Below are 23,980 nucleotides of genomic sequence, written 5' to 3' on the forward strand. Positions count from 1 at the left end.
GGAGGTATTGAGAAAGACAGATGATCTATGAAAGAATAAAAGAGAAGACTTCTCAACAAGAAACCAAGAAGACATGGAATATTGTCTGCTTTCTCAGGGAACAATATCTGTCAACCTACAACAAGGTAGTCATTAAAGAACAAGAGTGAAATGAAGAGGCTTTCCAAGAAAAGATGTTTCAAATAAAAAGCGAGTTTTATCACCATGGAGTCCCAGTAAAGGAACTTGTAAACATTTATTTCAGGAAGAAGGATATTCCAGGAGAAAGGTCTGAAGACTGAGAAGAATAGTGAACAAAGAAATTGGTAGGAGCACCTCGGTGGCTTGATCTGTTGAGCATCGACTCTTGATTTTGGCTCACATCATGATCTCCAGGTTGTGAGACCAAGCCCTGCATCAGGCTCAGCATTGGGCATGGATTCTGCTTGGGATTCTCTCTTTCCCTCTCCCTCTACCCCTCCCCACCAAGCCTTTAAAAGGCTAATCTAAACAGATTAGCCTTTTAAAATTAATTGTAATATCTAATTTGTGATGTTAGGAAAAGAACAAAAATGCTAGATAACAATAGTGCGCAACTGAGGGAGGGTAGGTTAGAGCTACAGGTTCCAAACTCTCCAAATAAAAACTCAGGAGTGAGGTTACTATATTAGCTTTAGATTCTGCCAGGCTACGTATGTGTATTAGAACATTCAATGGGACCCTTTCTGACTCTCTTTTGCTTTAGGTGTTAATAATAAAATAGATACCAGATATCTAGTCCATGTGTGGAGATTTTTTAAAAAATGGATGATTTTTAAAAAAATGGATAAAAAATTTTTTTAAAAATGGATGAAAACCTAGAGCCCCACCGTCACCACACTCACACACACACGCACGCACATGCACTCACACACTCGCACATGTACACACATGTACACACGCGCACACACACACACATAGCAAGAGAGAGTTCAGAAGATTTTAAGGGGACACTGTGGCGGGACAGAAAGAACCTGGGGAGGAGAGTTCTGGGGAGGAGGACTGTTGCCAGGCTTTGAGCAGGTAACTGGACCCCCTTTGGGGGAGGGGGGACACTGCCGCTCACACTCAGCCCCAGGGAGAGAGGCTTTGACATATGCTTCCTGGAATTGGAGAACCAGCGCCTGACTCATGCCTGAGATCATAGTCAGGATCTGACTCTGGCCTGGGAGAGAGACAAGCTGACCTGTAGCTTTGGAGGTGAGGCTGCTGGGGCCTGGCCTGTCCCCCGCGACTGATCAGAGTTAGTGCCGCACTGATGTGGGCCAGATGGGAAGACAGCCACGGCGGCCATCTTGGGCAGTCCAGTAGGGCTGCCAGGAGAGCCGCAGGAGCGCGGCTGGAAGAGGCGGGAGGTCTGTGAGGACCGTGTGACGCGCAGGCAGCGGGATAGGGAATCTCATCCCCGCACACCTTGGAGTCGCCCTCTGCTTGCTCTTACAGCAGCTCCGCTTCTGGAATATATCGAGAAACTGGTCACCTCCCCCGCTGGTTCTGGTCCTGTTCACAGTTACTGCTCACACGGGGCCTGCAATGGTCTCTTTGCTCAGGACCTCTCCCCTCCCCGGATTCCCCATTGGCCTTTCTTCACTTAAAAGCCAAAGTGATTTTATTAAAAAGAAGTCATGTCCTTCCTTTGCTTAAAAACCCTCCAGGGACCTGTCATCTCACGCAAGAGTAGCTCTGATCTAGCTCCCAGCTTCCTTCCTGGCTTCCCCTCCTGTCCCTTCTCTTCCCTGCTCATTCTGCCACGATCTCTTAGACCCTGGGCCGTCCCAGCGACGGCCGGGTGCCCTCCAGCCTCTGGGACCTGTGGTGACCCTTGCCTCCGACTGCAATGCCGCACTCCTCTACTCCACATGCCTTTCCTGCCCAGCTCCTGCAGCTTGCTGCTAAGCACCGCCTTCCCAGGGAGACCTCCCACCGCACCCACCCCGCGGGCCTGCTCATCCCCCGACCCTCCCCACGCCGTCCACCACTTCATTGTCCTCCCCAGAACTCATCACCGTCTGGCGCACAGCGCATGGGTCTTTGGTTGTTAACAACTTTCTGCTCCTGTAATGCACGTTATCCCTGCGCTCCAGGACAGAAACTTTGTGGTTTTGTTCAAGGCTGTATTTTTAGTCGCAAGGATGGTGTGCGCCACACTGACTGCTCAAAATCTTCTGAATGAGAGAGAGTAGGAAATGAAGGGCTCGTGGGGGGGGGGTGGGGGGGGACTAATCCATCTGAAATGACACAGAGTCATCCTGTGACCAAAGACGGAAAAATGTTCATTGGAATTAGCAATGAAAAGGTCAGTGGTCTTCAGAGAGAACAGCTTCAGTCGATGCGTAGGAATGGAAGCCAGACTGTGGTGTTCTAAGGAGGCAAACAGGAAAGAGGGAAATGAGTTCCTTGGTGGGAAACATTGGTTTTCAGTATGTTTGGGTGAGTGGAGCAGGAGACAGAGAGGCCCAGAGAAGTATTTAAAGTAAAAGAGACCAGGCACCTCTGTGAACTGAAAGGAGAAAGCCAACAAAAAAGAAGAGTTGAAGATTAGGAGAGGAGGCAACTTGGGTGGCGTTTCGGTGACCCAGATGAGAAGACACACCTGAACAGTCATAGGAAGTGTTTCTGACCCTCAAGACTGAGGGCAAGGCGGGGAGGAGTGGTCATAGACAGTAGTTCAGTTGGCTGGCAGGAGCACGAGAAGCTGAAACAAATCCTTTGAAAAACCTCTCTCTGCTTGAGGAATAGGGAAGTTCATCTCCCACCAATGAAAGAGAAAACGTCCGGTTGGCAAGGGTGCTCGAGGAGAGCAGTGCAGGTTTGGAATTGTCTGTGAGCGAAATGGGAGGGCAGAGGACGAGCGAAAGAGTTCGTGACAGCCCCGAGGGTTGGAGACCACGAACTTCGAGTTGAGAGTTTTCCCCCAGGAGCAGTCAGTCACCTGGTGTTACAGGATTTTTTGTTCCCTTAGTGCCCGAGGTTCTTGGTCATGCTGCTTTGAAGAATGGAGAGGTAGCCCAGACGAAGAGTGGAGGGCAGCAGAGCAAAGTTTATGGAGCAAATGTATCAAGCTCCTGGAGGGGCGCCTGGGTGGCTCAGTCAGTTAAGCATCCGCCTTCAGTTCAGGTCATGATCTCAGGGTCCTGGGATCGAGCCCCGAATCGGGCTCTGTGCTCAGCAGGGAGTCTGCTTCTCCCTTTCTCTCTGCCCTTCCCCCCACCTTGGGCTCTCTCTCTTTCTCCTCTCTCAAATAAATTTTTTAAAAAATCATAAATAAATAAAACAAGCTCCTGGAGAGGGATGGGGCCCCAAGAGGGTTCCCCTCAGAGTTTCTAAGTTTAGGGTTTTTTGGTTTGTTTTTTTTATTTTAATAAAAGAGCTCTTTTGCAGAGCTATGTTAAGTAACCAGGCTGTGCTGAGTCGTGCCAATCAGGGCTCTGGTCACGTATCTGTCTACCTATTAGGATAATGGCTACACACGAATGGGCTTTTGGGGCTGATATCTGGGGGTTTATGTCTTAACTGGCTCCTTGCAAGGAGCTTTTTGCTCCTTATGCTCCTTGCCCATGATATTGACAAGTGCTTTGTGGTTAATTGTTTCATTTTAGGATGATTTTCAGAAGTCACTTCTGCCAAGGCTGCAAAGTAGAATGTTAGTGCGGGTCCTGTCTCAGCTGCAGAACAGGGTGTCAGTGCTGTTTGATCTTGGCTGTCCCGACTCCATCTGTTGTGGTTGGGGACCCCGGCTCTGACTACCTCACTGTCCAGCTAACTCCTAACACTGGCAGGGGAGAGGATGAGGGGAGTCAGATGCTTGCCAGGCCCAAGGTGCTAGATGTTAACACTGAAAGTCACTGAGGGGAGCATGCAGCCGGGAGGTGGTGGATCCAGACCGGGATCCCCCACATTAGGGAATGGTGTGGTTAGGGGGCTCCTTAGGGTGCACTGGAGAACTTTCACATTCACTCCACAAGAGAGCCAGCATTTGGGTGCCTGCTGTAGAAAGGCTGTGGATGGCCGTACTAGCCAAAGCAGTAGCCCCAGACAGGAGATACGTGACTATAGCAGTGGCCAGGTGAAAAGGAGATAGACACTTGTCTCTTACTCCCTTCCTCTGCTCTGACATTGAATAGAGCTGAGCTCCGAGGAAGGAGCTTTGTCTCGTAAGTAGGTCAAAGACAACCTCCAGATGAGGGAAGGAAAGAGAACTAAAAGCAGGCCAGGGAGGGAGAGCAGCCAGCACAAAAGCCTAGGAGTGGGATAGCACCAGGGGTACAGGGACTCCTTCTAGGGATTCCGAACACCTGATGTGTGCTGGGGTGTGTCACTGGAGACCGGAAGGAAGGTCGCACTTAGACTGGGCATGAATGACGTTAGTGTGAAAACACTCCATCCACCCTATTCCTCAACTCACTCCCAGATTTTCTTTTGCTTTGATCTCTGTGCTGTATTTTTAAATATTTCTTTGTACCTATCTTCAGTTCTGTCTTCTTTTCAACAGGAGTTAATCTGCTGTTGAAGTCAGCAATTATGTTTTTAATTTCAGTTATTTATTTTTCATTTTTAGAAGTTCTACTTGGATTTTCTACTTGGTTTTGTTTTTATAATCTCTTTCTTATTCCTCACTCATATTTTCAAGCTTGCATGTTTTTAAGCTTATTAAGTATATCAATGGTTATTTTATCCTCTGTGTTTTGTAATTGAAATGAATTACCATGTCGGAAGACTTTGCCGGTGTAATTCTGGTGGCTTTTGTACTTGTAAGCGCAATGCATGGTACAGAGTCTGTCCTCAATATATTTGTTACATAAATGAACGAATGAAAATATGTGGGAGGTGTTGGAATAAAAAGAGCAAATGAAACATTAATAGGCAAATTACAGTATAGTGCTGTAAGTCATATTATAAAAATATAAGCAAAGAGCTTTAAGAGCGAGGACAGTACACTGACTCTGCCTGAGAAAGAGAAATGGTATGTGTCCTCTTAGGTATTCAGGAAGGTATTTTCCAAAGGATATATGTTACATGACATAAGAAGTTGTCATAGGTGAGGTTTTTCCCCTTGGCTTATTGTGGTAAATAGAGAATTTCTACTTCATGAGAAATAACACTTCATCTGAATTCACAGTTTAAATGATATTCTCAAGTTCATTGCAGTGTTGCAGACTTAAGACATGACTTTATACCATATTGAAGTCAAGGTCAGTTACCGGTCTGTACTAATGAGGAAAATACTGAGAATGATAAGTCTTCATCTTTTCATCATCTCTCCGTAGAACATCAGTTCCCCTGGTCTCAAATACCACCTACTAGGAACAGCGGGCACAAAGGAGACCCATCATGCTTGCGGTCGATATACACAGGAATTTTCGGTGGGAGGGGAGAGTACCAGGTGTGCTCTGGTGCCCATCTGCTTCCAGTCAGGACCACACGTGGCGGGAACTCCTCAAGAGTTCTACCCCCTTCTTCGGACTGTGCCATATAACAATACCCAGGGCGCTGTCACATTTACTGTGTGCCGGGTACCACTTCAAGCACTTCCTATATTTAATTCTTGTCAGAGTTGAACCTCTGACCTATTTATCTTAATTTTGTATTCTCCAAGGGTGCCCTGTAGGCTTTTATTGGCAGGTTAAGGTTTTGTCTAATGGCCACAGACACTTGTGCCTTCAGGCATCCGCTCATCTCCTCCAGCCTGGCATGTGCTCTGTAAAGCAGCAGACCCTCCCATGCCAGAGATCAGTTTCCATCTCAACCCTAGCCCAAGCAACAGGAAACATGGCGCTAGGTAACAATCACTAGCTTCCCAAAGACATGTTCAGCTTCAGTTTTTATAATGATAATCTATTAAGAGAAACTATGATTTTTATTGTTGATGAAACCATAACTATGATATAAAATTTAAAAATGAGCATCTGGTAACCCATTTTACAATCCATTCTCTATGATCCATTTTCATGGCCTGGAAGTCTTCAGCTGTCCTACTTGAAGAGGTTTTTATTTTTTTTATTTTTTTATTTTTTTTTTAAAAGATTTTATTTATTTATCAGAGAGAGAGAAGGGGAGAGAGCGAGCACAGGCAGACAGAATGGCAGGCAGAGGCAGAGGGAGAAGCAGGCTCCCCGCTGAGCAAGGAGCCCGATGTGGGACTCGATCCCAGGACGCTGGGATCATGACCTGAGCCGAAGGCAGCTGCTTAACCAACTGAGCCACCCAGGCGTCCCTTGAAGAGGTTTTTAAAGCACCTTTAAATGTGCCCATATCTCTATTTTCTTTTGAGAAGTTAAGCCATTATCTTCAATTTATATTGAAGTAGTAATTATACTTGCTATATTTCATAGCCACATTTTCCAAAATATTTTTTTAAACTTGGTTTCAGTATATTCTGCAGTTAAATGTGATGATATATGATGAAATGAAATTTTCAAAAACCTACAACTATGCACACACACACACACACTTAGATCAGAGGGAGATCTAACTTAATATGATTATTTGGAGTTTTATGCATATCCGGTAAGAAAAATATATTAAGATTGTCATTGTCATGTCAAACATGTTACTCAAGTTTCACATTCAGTATCCATTTTAAATTAGTGGTTTGTCTGTCTACGTTAAACCAATATATTAATGAGTAATTCAAATCAGCCCTCTATATTAATAATTTATAGCTGTGGCATCTTGGCAAAATGGACCTCTTATCATCAGATCCTATTTCCTTTGATTAACATAACTGCAAAAGTAGAAGCTCCTTTGGTTACACATTTTTAAACTACAGAAGGACATATTTTGGCATCCATCTTTTGTCAGGCTTGCCAGTTCTCTGCTTTGTAGCTGTAATTGGATCCAATGTATCAGACCAACAGGAGCATTGATCACAGCAATAGCTCTGCTGGAATTAACACCCATTATTAGATTCATAATATCATAGAATATAAAATAATATGTGATGATTATAGTACCTGAAATAAGGCAGTAGAATTATTGAAAAATGAAAGAGAGTTACCAGTATAGAATGTTCCTATCTGTAGGCAAAGTCTCTTAACTCAGAATTAAATCCGATGTTCCCTTTCAAAAATGATTTCATCATCATCATCTCCAAACGAGCAAAAACATTTTCAGTACCTTCAACAGAACAGCTCTTCTCTTTTGCCCTTTGGCTGAAAGCATGAAGAGGTGTTGTTGGGTTTTGGTGGGGGGGTTCTTTTTTTTGTGTGTGTGTTTTTTTTTTAACCTCCTTACTTTAGGCATTTTAGTGATAGTCTGTATTTAAATTTGCAGCCTGATGTCTTATACAGGGAATAAGCTTCTTCCTAAAGATAACTATCAAGAGTAATCAAACCAGCTTTATAATGACTGATGTTTCAAGGTCCTATTTTGCATTAATCAAGGATATTGGCAAGTGTAAAGTATTGTACAATAAAGAAAACTGGGTACAGTCTCATAATTTAATACTGAGCTTCTCAACCAGGAGTCTGCCAGATAGATACTTGAGAACAAAGCTCTTTGACATTCAGGTTTAAATTGAAAGAAAATGAGAAACCAGATAAAGTAAGCCAACCAAATTAATTCACTCTGTAGTCCTATCTGCTTTTTAGTGGAATTCAGAGAAATTCTCTCCCAGAGAAAGTTGGGAGGCCCTTGTGAAACAATTGCTTTAGTGTTTACAGACTATACATTTCTGTGTTTTGCATTCAACCATATAGAAATAATATTTATTGCTGTTCTCCAGAAAATCCCCAGGAGTTCCTATGGGCTTCAGAAAATTTTCCATAAATGTTGTGCATTCCTTATACGGACCCAAGAAAACATCTACCCCAAAGCCCTTCCTGGGAGGAGATAAATAGGCAGTGATACCTGGGCCAATTGTGTACTTAACTCAGTCCTCCTCCACATGGCCCTGCATCTCTAAAAGTGGCACCAGGGACAAAAGGAGTGACCCCTCAGGGTAAACACCAGTCACTTCCCTGCTAGGGACCATTAGAAGAATTGTCAGTGAAGAAGCACTTGGTACAGCAGATTCTACCACACAATTTATTTCTTCTTCTTTGCCCCTAGTAAAAAGAGCATTGATTTAGAATTCAGGAATTAGAGGCTCTACCCTTCCTGATCCTGGAAGTCTCAGGTTCCCGTGTGTATCACAAAGGGGCTGAATTAGGATGTCCCCAGGACTTATTTCTCAACAGTTGAGTTTATTTTAATACCAGACCATCCATATAATGGATCATTGAACTGGCATTTATCAAATGACTGTCACATACTCTGCTAGTACCTTATGGGTTGAGCAAGTTGGAGAAGATGTGTGCCCTGAAGGAGTTTGCAGTATACTGGAGGTGATGTATCTGTAAACAAGAAATTATAATGAATCATAAGCAACAAGTTTGTTTACTGCTACTACAGAGCTTAGGACAGTGCCGGTCACATCCTTGTACTTAATAAATAGCTGTCAAATTGAGACTAATAATTGAAATAAATGAAAAATGTGAATATCCACATTGTATTATGCAAAAACAAAGAAAAGAGGGATTCGTTTTAGCTTGGAGGATAAAGGTTTCACAAAAGGGTAGTATTTCCATTGAGTTTAGACAAATGATAGAGGAGAAGGGTAGGGATAAAGGATATTCTAGGCTAAGGGAGCAGAATGAACAAAAACAGAGATATGTAAATGTATGTCTACCTAATGGACATCACCTTGGAAATTGGAAATCACATATAAAGAGGGGGAAGAGCATTTTAGGCACAAAAAAGCATGGGTGAAAGCTTGGTAGGAAGAGAAACATGATAAATTTGAAGAACTGAAAGAAATTAAGCATGGTAAAGACAGGTTTAGGAAGAATTGTGCTACAAAATGGGACAGCAAAGCAGAGGTGTGGTCTGTGGTGTCCTGTCCCCAGTGTCACAAAGCTAAGAGACAATAGCTTTAAAACTGCCCCAGCCTGTCCACTGGCTACTCAGCATCCATCCACATTCTTCTATGTATATTGGAACATCCAGACAAGAACATCTCCCACTGTTTGTCCGAATGAAGAGATCCTCTCCCCGAAATAATAAGGCACAAAGTGCTCACCTTCCTCTTCCTGAAACTTTCTGGAGTTCGGTGGTAGGAATTGACTGTTTTTCCCATTGCCTTCCCCTCTACAGCGTCTGGGAGTTTGGTTCCTTACTCCATCAGCTGTCCCTTTTCTAACAATTTGTTGACATCTCCCATCTTCTCTTGTCCTCTCTTCTCTCCTGTTCTATTTGCCCTTCTAGGTTTATACCTCTTTATTCCACTTCTGTCACTTCAGTGGGTTTTGGGGAAGGAAAGGTAATAAGGGAATATATCTTATAGTAGTGCTGTGAATGCCCCACCCCGTATTCTCTGGGCCTGCCTCTGAGGACTATTGCAGTCCTGGTGACCGGTTCCCATATGCCCCAAGAGTGCTTATGTTTCCCAAGTTCTCAACCAGAGTTTCCTCTAGAGCCCAGAGACTTGTTCAGCATAAGCACAGGATAGCCTGGAAGGGCCACCGATTTATTATTCATGGGGGCAACACTCAACCAGTGAAAGCGAGAGACTCCATCCCATTCCTGAAAGGACAGCTTTGCAGCAGGATCAAACCTCTTTTGCCCACAGTGGTCATCGGGCCATTAATAAGCTCTGTTGACTTTATCCCTATTTTGTTTGACCTTTCCCACTCCTTGATGCATGCTCTTGGGATCAGTGCCCAGATCAGCTACCTGGGTCCAAGTCTGTTTCTCAAAGACTGCTTCTGGGGGAACCCAATCTGAAACATGTTCAATTTACGTATTATACAAACATATTCTTTTTTGTTCACTCACTTATTGAGAAACTACAATCTCTTACACATTATGAAATTGAACTGGTAACTTGTATTATTAGTTATTTCTATTGTTTGTCAGACATATACTTTTTAAAAAAGATTTTATTTACTTATTTGGCAGAGAGAGAGATCACAAGTAGGCAGAGAGGCAGGCAGAGAGAGAGGGGGGAAACAGGCTCCCCGCTGTGCAGAGAGCCCAATGTGGGGCTCGATCCCAGGACCCTACGTTCATGACCTGAGCCGAAGGCAGAGGCTTAACCCACTGAGCCACCCAGGCACCCCTGTCATACATATACTTTTGTGTGTATATACGTATGTATATGCAAGAATGTATATATATTTTACCTATCTACCTATATAAAATCCACCCATGATCTTACATTCAATGACAGTAGAAACAATGACTTGCACTTAGATATGGCTCCAGAGTCTAATATAGTCCAAAGCGAACAGAGCTGTATAGACTCTATAGAGCATATAATTCGTGGAAAAAATGAATTTATTAAAAAAAATTTACAGAAATGAATATTTACTATGCAGAGAAGGGAAGGATTTGGTAGAGTGATTCGAAGTAGTTTCCAGAAGTAGTTGAGATGGACTTTGAAAGGTGGTAGGGTTAAAAATAGATAAAGGAAGGGGAGGGCATTCCATGGTGGCATACCGGGTGAGGCGGCGATGGTAGTACAGATAAAGAGCCGTGGAGAATGAAGCTAAAGGGAACTGAATGAACGTGGGGTGTGTGAGTGAGGAAGGGAGCACCTGGCCGGAGGCTAGTTTCCTGTTGAGCAGCGACAGAAAACAAGCAATAGAATAACAATAATGGGAAAAGAAGAAATGGCTGAAGGTGATCAAAAGGTACAAACTTCCAGTCAAAAGTTAAGTTGTGGGGATGTAATATACAGCATGGTGACTGAGGTTAACAGTGCTGTGTTGTATATATGAAAGTTGCTAAGAGAGTCTTAAGATTTCATCACAAGAAAAAGCTGTAACTGTAGTGGATGTTAAGGAGATTGAGTGTGGTGATCATTTTACAACACACGCATCTCATCACTATGTGGTGCACTTGAAACTAGTGCAGTTATATGTCAACTGTAGCTCAGTTTAAAAAAAGAAACAATAAAACGAAGTTATTATTAGTTGAAAGGCAGCAGAGGTTTCTAGATAATATGTATATAAATGGAAATCAAGTTGGAGGGTTTTCAGTGGGTCCATTGATGAAGAATGAAGCTGTTAGGGCCATGCTCTCCAGGGGTGCAATCCTTCCAAACTGGAAGCATTGGCCAGGAGAGCATTTGCAAGATCCAAGCCTGCCACCTCCTACTTGGCATTTAGCAGCTCACCAAACCCTGTGGTAGGGCTGATGCCCACACCTAATCCTCCAGACGTTGTAGAGCCCATGCAGGTGGGGTAGACTCTCTTCACTCAGTATCCGCCTCAGCAGGTACCGTTCGTTTTCTGAAGTGACTATAACCAAAAAGAAAAGGAAAGGAAAAACAAAACAAAACAAAGCAGCAGCAATGGAAGGCCTTTAAAGCCCAAGAAATTTAGACTTTGTCACTGGAACAAGAGGGAGTTTTTGAAGGATTTGTGAATATTAACTACAACTAAAGCAGTGGCGGGACTGCGGAGGATTGGCTGCGCTTGTCGCCCCGGAAGGGGTGGAGCAAGGAGGCGGCGGAGACCCTGTGCCGCTTTCTCTGGACTATTAGGCCTCTTCCACCTTCCAGTTAAGGAAACATTTCCTCTGTCACCCACTCTGCATTTAAAATCATGATTTTTGAATTGTTTTCATGCTTTCTTCTTTTAGATCATAGTGTTTTGTTCATTAAAAAGATTAGTTTAGGGGCACCTGGTGGCTTACTAGGTGCAGCATCTGCCTTCAGTTCAGGCCCTGATCCCAGGGTCATGGGACCAAGCCCCACATCAGGTTCTGTGCTCACCAAAGAGTCTGCTTCTCCCCCTCTCTCTGCCTCCAGCTTGTTTTTTCTGTCTCTAATAAATAAAACCTTAAAAAAAAAAAAAAAAAAAAGATTGCCAGTTTAAAAAACAAAGTCTAGGGACACCTGGGTGGCTCAGTTGGTTAAGCATCTGCCTTCAGTTCAGGTCATGATTCCAGAGTCCCAGGATTGAGTTCCGCATTAGGCTTCTTGCTCAGCAGGGAGCCTGTTTCTCCCTCTGCCTGCTACTCTCCCTGCTTGTGCTTTCTCCATGACAAATAAACAAATCAAATCTTTAAAACAAACAAGCAAACAAACAGAAAGTCTAAACAATCAGAAGACTGTGTTCTTTTCTTCCTCGACAATTAGGAAAGGGGGTGGATAGACTTCAGTCTGGTTTGTCTCATTGATTTTTTTTTTTTTTTTTTTTTGAGAGAGAGAGAGAGAGAGAGAACCAAGCATGAGTGGCTAGGGTAGGGGCTGGGAGTCAGACGGAAGGAGAGAATCCCAAGCAGACTCTATACCCAACCTGATGCAGGCAGGGCTAGACCTCACAACCCTGAGATCATGACCTGAGCCAAACTCAAAAGTCAGACGCTTAACCTACTGAGCCACCCAGGTACCCTGTCTCATTGAATTTTAAGATTACTCTTTCTTTTGTAATTTTAAGTTTCTGTACTAAACATTAACATGATGGCCAGCGGCACCTGGTTGGCTCAGTGGATAGAGCATGCTACTCTTGACCTTGGGGTCATGAATTCGAGCCCCACACTGGTATAGAGATTACTTAAAAAAATAATAATAAAGTAAAACGATGGCTGTATAGATGAGCTTATATATCCTAGCTTTGAGATTTAGATTGAGTGTTATTACGAATATTTCCATCAGAAAGTCATTGTCATTCTAAGTTATTTTACTTTACATATTGTTAAATTTTAAGATGATTCTGTTACAATAGAAAATGCTTTTCCCCCATTTTTCTTGAATGTAAAATGGAAATCAATGGAGAAATTTTTGACTATAATTAACTTTCAAGGAATGCTTTTATGGAAATATGGTGATGTACACATGTACTTGAGAATAACATAAATCTAGCTTTCTACCAGGAATATATTAGTATTTTTTAAAAGATTTTATTTTATTTATTTATTTGACAGACCGAGATTACAAGTAGGCAGAAAGGCAGGTAGAGAGAAAGGGGGAAGTAGGCTCCCTGCTGAGCAGAGAGCCCAATGTGGGGCTCAATCCTAGGACCCTGAGATCATGACCTAAGCCGAAGGCAGAGGCTTAACCCACTGAGCCACCCAGGCACCCATATATTAGTATTTTTTAAAAGATTTTTAAAATTTATTTATTTGAGAGAGAGAGAGGGAGAATGATCCAGGGGGAGGGGCAGAGGGAGAGCCTGATGACGTGGGGCTCCATCCCAGGACTCTGAGATCATGACCCAGGTAGGAGCCCCTTAGGAGATAAGAGTGGGCAAAAGGAAGATTATTATTATTTTTTCTTTTATCCTTGTGCTTTGATTTGTTCTTTTCCTCAACAGGCATTCACTGAACACATCCTAGGGGCTGTGCTTTTAAGGAGCACAAACAGGACCCCTGCCAGTGTCTCTTCAGGGCCCTGTTCTCGGGTGGGGGCCAGACCAGGGAGAGACAAGATGAAATGTATTGATGAGTCGCAGGGCTCCGACCAGGGCTTGGTTAAGAAAGACCAGAACAGGATAGGGCAAGGAAAGGATTAGGGCAGGAGAACGTGAAACTCGAATTGAATCTGCAAAGATGAGAAAGCTTGCAGCTGAGAGGGTTGGAAAAAACAGAATGCCTGACAGCGGCGGTGAGGCCCAGTGCTGGGGCGTCCCAGCAGCCCTTTTGCCCAGGCTGACCTCCGACGGTGGATGAAGTGGGGAAGGAAGGTTTTTAGAGTGAAAGGAAATTTGTTTTTCTTTAAAAACTCAAAGCCTGACCGTGATGGTGACAGCAGATAAACGTGCGTTGTGAGGGAGGTGATGATGTCAGCCATTGACAGTGGGTTACACAGTTCCTGTACCTTCTTCTCTTCTGGAAGCTTCAGATGATTTCATCTTCCTTTTGCCCACTCTTGTCTCGTTATGCCTCTCATTTCATCAACTCTATGTCTTAAAATAATTCTCTTTTCTTCCATATCCTGCTTCAGGTAAAACTTCTGGAGAGCAAAGCCCTAGCACTGAGTGTTGATAAAAATTGGCATTTAGAAATTTGGACCAGGCTCATAATTTATAGATTCAATAGATCTTTCTGTATCAGACCCACCTTAAATATCTGTTCCTTTCAATTCTTTCTATTTATAATAGATATTACTTCTCCATTACATTCCAGGTCCTTTGTCATAGTCTAGGTACACTGTGGTGATAGGAATGAATGAAATGGACAAGGATTCTGACCTAATGGAACTTACATTTTGGTAATCATCACAGCTGCTCTGAAAGATTGCTCTCCCGCGTAGACAAAGGGTTTATTAAAATTAGGCTGCTACCTAAAGTTGGGTTTTCTTTCATGGGCTCTGCATAGACACTAGGACAAGACTTTTTTAAAATAATATTTTATTTATTTATTTGATAGTGAGAGAGAGAGAATAAGCAGGGGGAGCAGCGGGCAGAGAGAGAGGGAGCCTCCCCACTGATTAAGGAGTCTGATGCAGAGCTACATCCCAGGACCCTGGGATCATGACCTGAGCTGAAGTCAAACGCTTAACTGACTGGGCACCCAAGTGCCCCAAGAAGACATTTTTTTCTGTTACAGAGGAAAAGACTCTCTTTTTTTTTGGTAGCTGGAGGTTCTATAGGGATAGACCAGTATGATGTGGCATATTTTCTCTAGTTTATCTTGTAAAAGGCAAATGTTTGAAGGTACTAAAAATATAGTGGTTTCAGAGACAGATAAGTGGGTGAAGAGAGAAATATTTAAAGACAAGTTATTTGAAGCTTTCCTTGTCTTGTGTTTTAGTGAGGAGAGAGAGAGAAACGGCCACCAAATGACTAAGACATCAGTAATCGCCAGGGTATACTTTCCATAGGCACGAGAGAAACATAGTAAGAAAGTAGAAACAACTAAATAGAGAATCCTGTTATGGCATTAAAAAATCTGATTTATTAAAATTGCAAGAGATTTGGGAGCATCTGGCTGGCTCAGTCAGTGGAGCCTGAGCCAGGATCATGAGTTTGAGCCCCACGTGTGGTGTAGTTTACTTCAAAAAAATAAAAAATATAAAAAAGTAAAATTGCAATGGACTTTGAATAGAATATTTTCCGCTGTATTTTTTGACCATAGTTTTTACTTGTTATTTTACAGATGCTGTGCCTGCTCCCTCGGCAAAGAGCCCATCTTGGCAGACAAATGTGAGTTTGGACAAGAAATCGGACAGTACCATTACAAATACTGTAACTGAACACCCTTTGCAAATGCCTCTAGAAAAGAAGTCAGTTGCAAAAAGTTTTGAAACGTTGACAACCTTACCGTCATTTCAGTCACCGGATAAAGAGGAGTTTATCAGCCCTAATTTAAGGGTGTCAAAGTCAGAGTCTACTTTCTACAACCAGGCCTCTGTAGAGACACTTTATGTCTCTCCCTCATTTAAAACCTTTAACCCAGTGAAGGAGATTCTAAGCAGTAAGGACTTTCAGAAGCCAACCCAATCCAGCGTTATTCAGTTGGACGAGGAAAACCTCAAGTCTGTGACCACATGGGGTGAGTCTATACACACACACACACACACACACATCCTTCTTTTGAAGCATTCATCTGTTACCTCTCTGTGCTTTCTGGCCCTGTTTTTGGTTCTCCCCATCCAGTGGTATTAAAATGTACGTGCCAGAGTGAGGGACTTCTTTGTTGGGAAAACACCCCTTTTATTAAAGATCCAAGAGGCACTTCATCAACTCGAGGCTCCAAGTGCTTGGCTGAAGTACAGGTTCTGAGCGATTCTAATGCCGAACAAATTAGAAAGAACTAACATTAAATAATAGCTTCCTGTTAGACATTTAGGTTACTTATTAAAAGACTGTATAAAAAAGAATTAGTTATTATGTCTATTGCTGTGTATACACACAATATATGTGTGTGCATGTGTACGTGTGGCCTTTTTTAAAGGGCTGTACTGATTGCAAAACAGTGGTGGAGAATCTCTTCCCTACCACGCCGTACTGGTCACAGTGACTGTGATGGTTTTGGTGCATGGCTGTCCACTGGGAAGTTGTTACTTTGACTTCATCTCTTCCACAAATACCCCCAAAAGTTCATTGAAAATAGTTTTTGGCCATTGCCTGTGTACCAAGTACACTTAGTTATGAAAATTAGCTGAGAGTTCCTCTAAAGCCAGTTAGCAAGGAAGACTTGCTTCTGTTTATAATGAAGTACATAGTATTGTTCTAACCTTCCCGTGGACAATGCTGGTTAAAGCTGGAAAACTAAAAGCTGGTCTGAAGCCCTGTAACAACCAAGGTAGAAAACACAGAATGGGTTAGGACCCTCCAGAAAAGGACTGTGATGTTCTGATATAATGAGTAATGTGAATTTGGTCTTCATCCCTGGTTTCTGGCACAGAGCCTCAAAAACTCTTGGAATTTCCTGAGTGATAGGGGTGAGAAGAATTATATTTTTGTTATTTGTAGTAAGCCCCTTCCTTCCCTTTCTGAGTTTATGCTGAGGTGACACTTGAGGTGACAATTGGAGGTTGGGTGCTGGTTGCCAGGGTAACCAGTCAGGTGGTGAGAGGGTTGGAACTTTTCTCCCCAGCCCCTGACCTCTAGGGATGTTGTGTTATTCACCCAGGGCCAATGATTTGATCAGTCATATCTCTATAATGGAACCTCCATAAAAAGCCTCAGACTGTGGGGTTTAGACAGCTTCCTGGTTGGCAAACACATGAAGTTTCTGGGAGGGTGGTGCACCCAGAGAAGGCAGGAAGCTCTGGGCCCCTTCCCGATACCTTGCCCTGCTCATCCTTCCCATGGGCTGTTCTGAGTTGTGTTCTTTATAATAAACCACTAATAATAAGTAAAGCACTTTCCTAAGTTCCACAAGCCATTGTAGTGAAGTATCAGACCCAAGGAGGGGATCATAGGATCCGTCAACTTACAGACAGCAGGTCAGAGAGATGGGAAGCATGGACTTTTGATTGGCATCTAAAGCACAGGGCAGTCTTGAGACTTGAGTCTTGAGATTAAGGAATCGAGCCCTTAATCTCTGGGTCTGCACTAACTCTGGGTAATGTCAGAGTGGAGTGAAATCGTAGGACACCCAAGTGTCCTATACATGTCTTTGTCACATACAGAGAATGAGAGAAATCCATGTGTAAAACCCACACATTTGGCATCAAGAGTGGTGAGAACGAAGTAGGAAACTAGTTTACTTTTAGTTGGTCCCACATTCACCTCAGTTTTCCCACTGTGGATCATTTTCTTGTTGGCAGAGTAGGATCATAGAAACTGAGGGAAAGTCAGAGGCCTGGACTCTCCACGGTCTCACTGACCTTGGGAGACAGGCTTGGAGTTCAGGGCCTCCCTGGTAGCAGGGACTCCAGGGTCACTATTCCAGAGGAGAGGAAGTCCAGAGGAGAAAGCCCAAAAGTCTTTGCGTAACTTCCTCCTGAGAAACATCTGCCTCCTGCTAAAGCTGCACACATTCTGGATGTGGTGCCAGGATACTAAACAGGAAGCAGCTTCTAGGGCCCAACATGCTAAAAAGAGATTCTGGCTTTCTCCTGGGGCTAGGAGACGGGCTGGAGCGCAGGATCGGCCATGCCATAGCAGTTCCGGTAAGGACTCCATGCTCTCAGCCGGGATCTCTGACAGGCTCCCCCATGAGCACCAGAACGACCTTCCAGGGGGAAGCGCAAACCAGAACTAGACCAGCCCTCACAAATGCTGAAACCCAGCTCCAGCTGGAGCAAAGTCATTCCTTTGTATCCCATCTGTCTTCTAGATGACAGCGAAATCCTTTCCTAAGAGCTCCTGTCATTTTTCGCACAAGATTTTTGGCACTCAGAATCCAGAAGAAAAACAGACAGCAGAAGCAGACCCACAGATAAGCTAGTACTGACATTGTAAGACAGGCACTTTAGGATAACTGGGGTGAATAAGACCAAGAGCACAGAGGGAAACATGGAGGATTTCATCAGAATACTAACATCTGTAAGGGAAGAATGATATGCACGTTCCAGAGTGGAAACATACATTAGCCAACATTAAGACCCTGAGGGCACACTTCAGTCCTACGAAATATTAAAAGAGAACCTCAATGCTGGCCGGGGAGCTGGGCAATTCTGTGGGAAATCCCAACAGGGAAGAAAACTCGGAAGGGATGAACCCCACCCCACATTGTCTGTAAACTCTGCCTGGATCCTTGACTGACTGTTAAACTACACAGGGAGAAGAAGACCCCAGTGTGTGGGGAGGGGGGAGGCAAGGATGAGCAGTAGAAATGATAAATATGTGGGTAAATATAAACTTCAATTTTTTTTTAAGATTTTTTATTTATTTATTTGCCAGTGATAGAGGGAGAGAGAGCGAGCAAGCACAGGCAGACAGAGAGGCAGGCAGAGGCAGAGGGAGAAGCAGGCTCCCTGCCGAGCAAGAAGCCCGATGTGGGACTCGATCCCAGGACGCTGGGATCATGACCTGAGCCGAAGGCAGCCGCTTAACCAACTGAGCCACCCAGGCGTCCCTATAAACTTCAATTTTATTCTAATTTTAAAATGCATATGACTATTTAAGGGAAAAATTTCATAGTTTGGATTTTAAAATGGAGACGGAGAATATGTTCCGACCCAGCGTAAAGAGAGGCTGAATCGGAGAGCTGTTAGCGGCTCGGGCCCTGGAGTCCCACTGCCGGGGCTCACGGCCTCAGCCCAGCCACTGCTCGTGTGACCTGCCTGCGTCGAGTGCCAGCAAAAGAGTTTGCTGTTACTCCAGCGTCTGTATTTTTAGTTCTACTTGTCAAGCTCGAGGCCCTCAGCCCCCTCCTAACCCTCCAGATCCATCCCGGTTATCTCCCAAAAGTCCCCAGGAGATCCTTGCTTATTCTTGGGAATGAGGAAACTCTGATCCTTCCAGAAAGGGCATTCCAGGCCGAGGAGTAATGTTGTGATTGTCCAAAGAGATTTTAGGGAGCTCCGAGTCCTTCTCCACAGAGCAGCCAGACAACATGAGGACTTCTGTGCCCCACTGGAACCCCAGACTTCTCCCCGCGTTCCTAGAAATCAAATAACCTGCTGCTCCCCCAGCAGCCTGGTGTTCTGTTTGCCAAGTAAACCAAATGGCTTGGCCACCTTTGTGCTGCTGTTCCCTCGGACCGGAACACTTCTGATCTACCCCTTCCCCAGTTCGCTCCTGCTCACCCTCCGCTCAAAGAGCACTTGTGTAAGATGTTCTGAGCCCCTCGATTACTTCAAATCCTCTCCCTCTATATGTTGTCTTAGTACCTGTAATTATCCTCCTAGCGCGTGTGCTCATTCGAATTCATTACATTCTAATTCAATACCTACATAATTATAGTATAGTCTAATTATAGTATAGTCTAATTATAGTATAGTCTAATTATGTAGGTATTGAATTGTTTGTTGTCTCCCCCGCCCCCCACCCGAGTGGAGTAGCCCTTCCTGAGGGACGGGACCCTGTCTGCCTGTTTACTATTGTATCCCCAGCACCAAACTCGGTGTCGTGTACGTAATAGGTACCCAGTATTTAATAAGTGAATTAAAAGCAGCCTAGTAAGACAGGAATGGAAAGTGTGCATGAAGAAATAACAGAATCAAACACCGGAGAAATATGCCAGGACAGAGGAGGTGTGTGGGCCAGGTTAAGGAGTTTATTTTGGACTTTATTTCGAAGAGAATGCAAGTCACTTAAAGGTATTAAGCCTGGTGAGTGGCTTTTCATATGCGTTCTAGAAAAACTAGCGTCAGAGAATGTGGAGGATTGTCATGGAGGGGGCGAAACTGGGACAGGGAGCCCCGCAGGGGCTGTTGCAGGGGCTGTCGCTGGGAAGGAAACCACCGAGTGGGAGACAGGAGACAAGGGGGGGGCACTAGCCTGAGATGGGGCACGGCCGGGGGCAAGCAGGTGGGCTAGAACCCAGAATAGAATACACTCACCTCATCCCGAGGGCCTGTACCGAAGGAGGGGCAAGGATGTATCAGATGTGAGGGAAGGAGCTCGTGGTTTTTAATAACTGAGATGTGTGGAGCTTTTTGCCCCACACATTATGTGTCATGGCCTTCGTATCTTATTGTCTGATGTCACCTGCCCAGACAGAGGGGTTTGGAGTCGTAGAACTGCGGTAAAAAGACGGGTAAGATTTAGAATAGCCACTTCAGAGAAGGGAAGAAGGAGCCAATAAGACCCTGATTCAGGCACCGTTATTTGTAGGAATCCTAATTTGCCGGATCCTTTTCTCCAATAGTGCTGAGCAGCCTCGGGGTAGGAATAAAAAAGGTAGATATTTGAATTGAAATAAGATTAGGACCGGAGCTTGCAAACCATAGCTTTGGGGCCAAATGAGGCCCCTCCTTGTTTTTGTAAGTGAGATTTTATTGGAACAACCACAGCAATTGGTTTACATGTAATCTCTGTTTGCTTTTGTGCTACAACAACAGAGCTGACTAGTTGGAGTAGAGGCTGTAGGTCTCATAAAGCCCAAAATATTTACCATCTGGTCCTTTATAGGAAAGGTCTGCTGACTCCTAGATTAGGAATTAGCATGACTCCTAGATTAGGAATTAGCAGCAGATAAAGCGGAAAAAACGTGGAGGGGGTAATGGGGGAAGTAATGGGGGTAATGGAGGTGATGGGGGAAGACAAGAAAGGAGAGGCAGGTGGGCGTTGATGGAGAGAAAGTACACGGATCCTTGGATCTTCTGGCTCAATGAGGCCAAAGTATAGATGCATTAAAAGGAAGAAGAGGGCTGGAAATAATCAAGAAAATGTCCTCTTGGAAAGCAAGATTTCAGAGCAGGGCCGTTCTACGTGATGGCCTGTTCCAGAAAGCGCTGAAGGCGCTCGTGGTTGAGGAATTCAGGAAATGATGAGGTAGGGTTGATGGCTAGTGTCTGTGGGTGTAGGGTGACCAAGGCTAGAAAGACAGCGTCTGTTTTCTGTTTTTTCTATTTTTACTGTTCTAAGAAGTATTTGTGTATATGAAGGGTCCAGGCCTGGTGGTATAAACTCTTTGGAGATAATGAGCTGGGTACATTTTAAAAGATTTCCGCACTCACAGTGTAGCGGATTTCAGCCATTGGGGGACTGTGCAAGGCAGCCGCCCAATACACGTTAATATTTTCATTCTGATACTTTCACTGAATCATTTGCTGCAGCAACTTCCTTGACCTTTTGATGCTAAATAACTCTGTTCCTAGAAAAGTCCATTCCTTCTCCTCCTCTGTTTAAATTTTAAGTTATTTAGCTGTAGGTCCAACTATTCTTTTAGGTCATTAGATCGTTTGTCACGCACACTGGAAGAAAAAGGGAACTAGTAGGTACATGGAAGTCAGATCATTATATTCACGAGCCACAGTTCAGGGAAGCGTGTTAGCCTGCGCTGGACTTGACTTTCTAATTTGGGGGGAGGAAACGAATCTATACATTCTCGTGCTGGGTTAGCGGTGAGTGTTCTCCCTGGCTCCAGCCTTTGTTTCTGTCTCATTGATCCCATTTTTGTACCTGGATGTCAGTAGTGGTTGTTCGGTAGAGCTGTTTGTCAGTCCATCTTTGCTAAGGAAAGAAACCACACATCACACACACACACACACACACACATGCACATGCCCTTTAACTTTTTGCTTGTGGAAATCTTTAGAGCCAAAATAATGAACATTTTCCAAAAAGAAATGGGGAAAATGGTAGAAAACTGCTCTGCAGACTTGCTCAGCTGACCCTGAGCTCCCGGTCAGGCTGGTTCAGAAGCAGCGGGCAGAGTGGAGGGTAGAAGCGAGTCTAATCATACCGGTAGGAAAGTCCGGGCGGCACCCGCGGCGCTGCCCCCAGACTCGGCCCCAGCAAGTCCTCCAGCCGCACAGCTCCTGCCTGCCTTCTTGCAGACAAAAAGACACACGGAGTTGGTGTTTTATATTCAACAAACCAAATTTACAGTTCACAGATAAGTAAGAGAAGTCATCATTAATCCAATAAACCAATCGTCCCAATAACAATTTAGTATTAGTGATTAGGGGCGGACTCATTGGCATTTCTCTCAAATTTTATGTTATTCCTAAATCTGTTTCTTTCATATAGTTTATTTTTAATAATGACATTAAAGTAAATTTTCAAATATTGTGTTTTTAAAAACTGAGCTCTAATTCATGGACCAGAAAATGTGCTCTATTAAAGGGTACAATTTAGTAGGTTTTAGTATATCGCCAGAAATTTTCAATCATCACCACTAATTCCAGAACATTTTCATCACCCCAAAGAAGTCCTGCATCCATTAGCTGTCACTCCCCATTCCTCCCTCCCACTAGCGCTCCCCCGGAACCAGTAATCTACTTTCTCTTTTCGCCTTCTCGGGACCTCTCATGGTATGGAATCATACAATATGTGTCTTTTGTGTCTGGATTCTTTCCCTTTGCACCGTGTTTTCAAAGTTCATCCATGTTGTCACATAAATCAGTACTTCCCTCTTTCTTGTGGCTGAGTGATAGCCTGCTGCAGAGATAAACATGTTGTATTTACCCATTCATCAGTTAATGGATATTTGAGTTGTTTCCACTTTTTGGCTATTACGAATAATTTTGCTATGGACACTTATGTAAAATGCTACTTTTTACATCACTGAGCAAAACCAGAACGTCTTATTTCATGTGCACAGTTAACTTGACAGTCATTATATGTCAGGAAAACTGAGAGGAAGGAACTGGACAAAAAATAAAAATTTCCTCTGTTCTACAGTGAGTAGTTGGAAGTGTTTAGTTGACTAAGGACCTGCCGCTAACAGAAAAATTTACATTTACGACTACAGCTGGAGAGAGTTTAGAAATGTTTCTAGAAACACATTTGTCATTATATTTTTGCAAGGCAGTTCTTCTAAATGCTTCTGAAATTTAAAGTTACAATATAATAATCAACGGGTCTGATGTTTTCCGTGAGTATAAAAAGTTAAAGATAACACATGAGCAGTTGGAATCATTTTATAGGTGCTATCTTTAAGCAAGTGCGACATTAATTGGCATACATCTATCACACAGGGAGATTTTTAAATGGCAGCCCGTTCTCGCCGCGTCTCTGTTGCATTGCAGCTTTGGTGGCTGCACTGTATGGACAGGACGAATGTCAACAGGAGAGTCACAGAGCCTTCTACAGTGAGGGGGAGCCCGAGCAGGATAACGCAATGGGCAGGAGGCAGCCTGAAGAGAGCGTCATGTGTCCGCTACAGCTGTGGTGTGTTTGGAAACAAAAGTAAATTGGTGTGCGGCAATTAGAGATAAAGTGGCTTTTTATGGGCAAGAGCCTGTGAATTGAAGCTACGAAACTGTAAACAATGATAAGCCGGTTAGGCAGCAGTTGCAGCTCCAACGGGAAAGAAAGGTGGACAGAGAGGAGAAAGCCGGGATTCTCCGACTTGGGCAGGCATCAGAAAGAGCTGGAGGCCGGCTGGAGCTCGGCTTCCTGGGCACGACCCTAGTTTTTTATTTCGTTTAGGGGGCTTGGGTCCAAGAACCTCATTTCTGACGAATTCCCGAGTGCTGCTGCCGCATGTTCCGGGCGCTCAGAGAACCGCCAGCATCCAGAGAAAGCCGGTGGAAGTGAACCAGGTTATTGTCATCGTGTCGCCCCACGTGACTGCCACACCTGTGTTATCCTTTCTCAGTGAACTGCCGGACAATGGGCTACCCCCAAATGAGGGTACACCAAGAAAGAGACATCGGGTATGGAAACCAACCCAGAAGAATGGGGCAGGGACATGTTAGGGGACAACTGTCGCCCAAACAGAGCACACTCAGAGCGGCGGTGTGACTCCGAATGCGTCGAGGCGCCCATCACCATCATGCCGTCTATTCAGCACGATGACGACAGACGTCAGGATGAGGCTGACCTAGATTCTTCCGTGCGCTCCTCTGGCCTCGACCATGTGCCGATGAAGCTCCCGTTTTCCTTTCCGTGCCCTGCTGCTGCATCGGCTGAGAAGACGCATTTCACCCCCACAATGTCTTGTGATTGGAATTTTTCCTAAAAGCTGGAGA

General features: G+C 44.2%; 1 protein-coding gene across 5 annotated transcripts in view; it reads left to right on the forward strand.

Annotated features, from left to right (window-relative positions):
- ENTHD1 (ENTH domain containing 1) overlaps positions 1-23,980 on the forward strand; it is a 102,396-nt gene that overhangs the window by 74,093 nt on the left and 4,323 nt on the right. For 4 of the 5 annotated variants that reach the window (XM_082739995.1, XM_082739992.1, XM_082739994.1 and 1 more), the window contains exon 6: positions 15,100-15,495. In XM_082739995.1, coding sequence (XP_082596121.1) covers positions 15,100-15,495 — 396 coding nt within the window. The remainder of the gene's footprint in view (positions 1-15,099; positions 15,496-23,980) is intronic. The other variant, XM_082739996.1, reaches the window with a different exon arrangement.

This window comes from Mustela nivalis (assembly GCF_964662115.1).
Source record: "Mustela nivalis genome assembly, chromosome: 7".
Classification (NCBI taxonomy): domain Eukaryota; kingdom Metazoa; phylum Chordata; class Mammalia; order Carnivora; family Mustelidae; genus Mustela; species Mustela nivalis.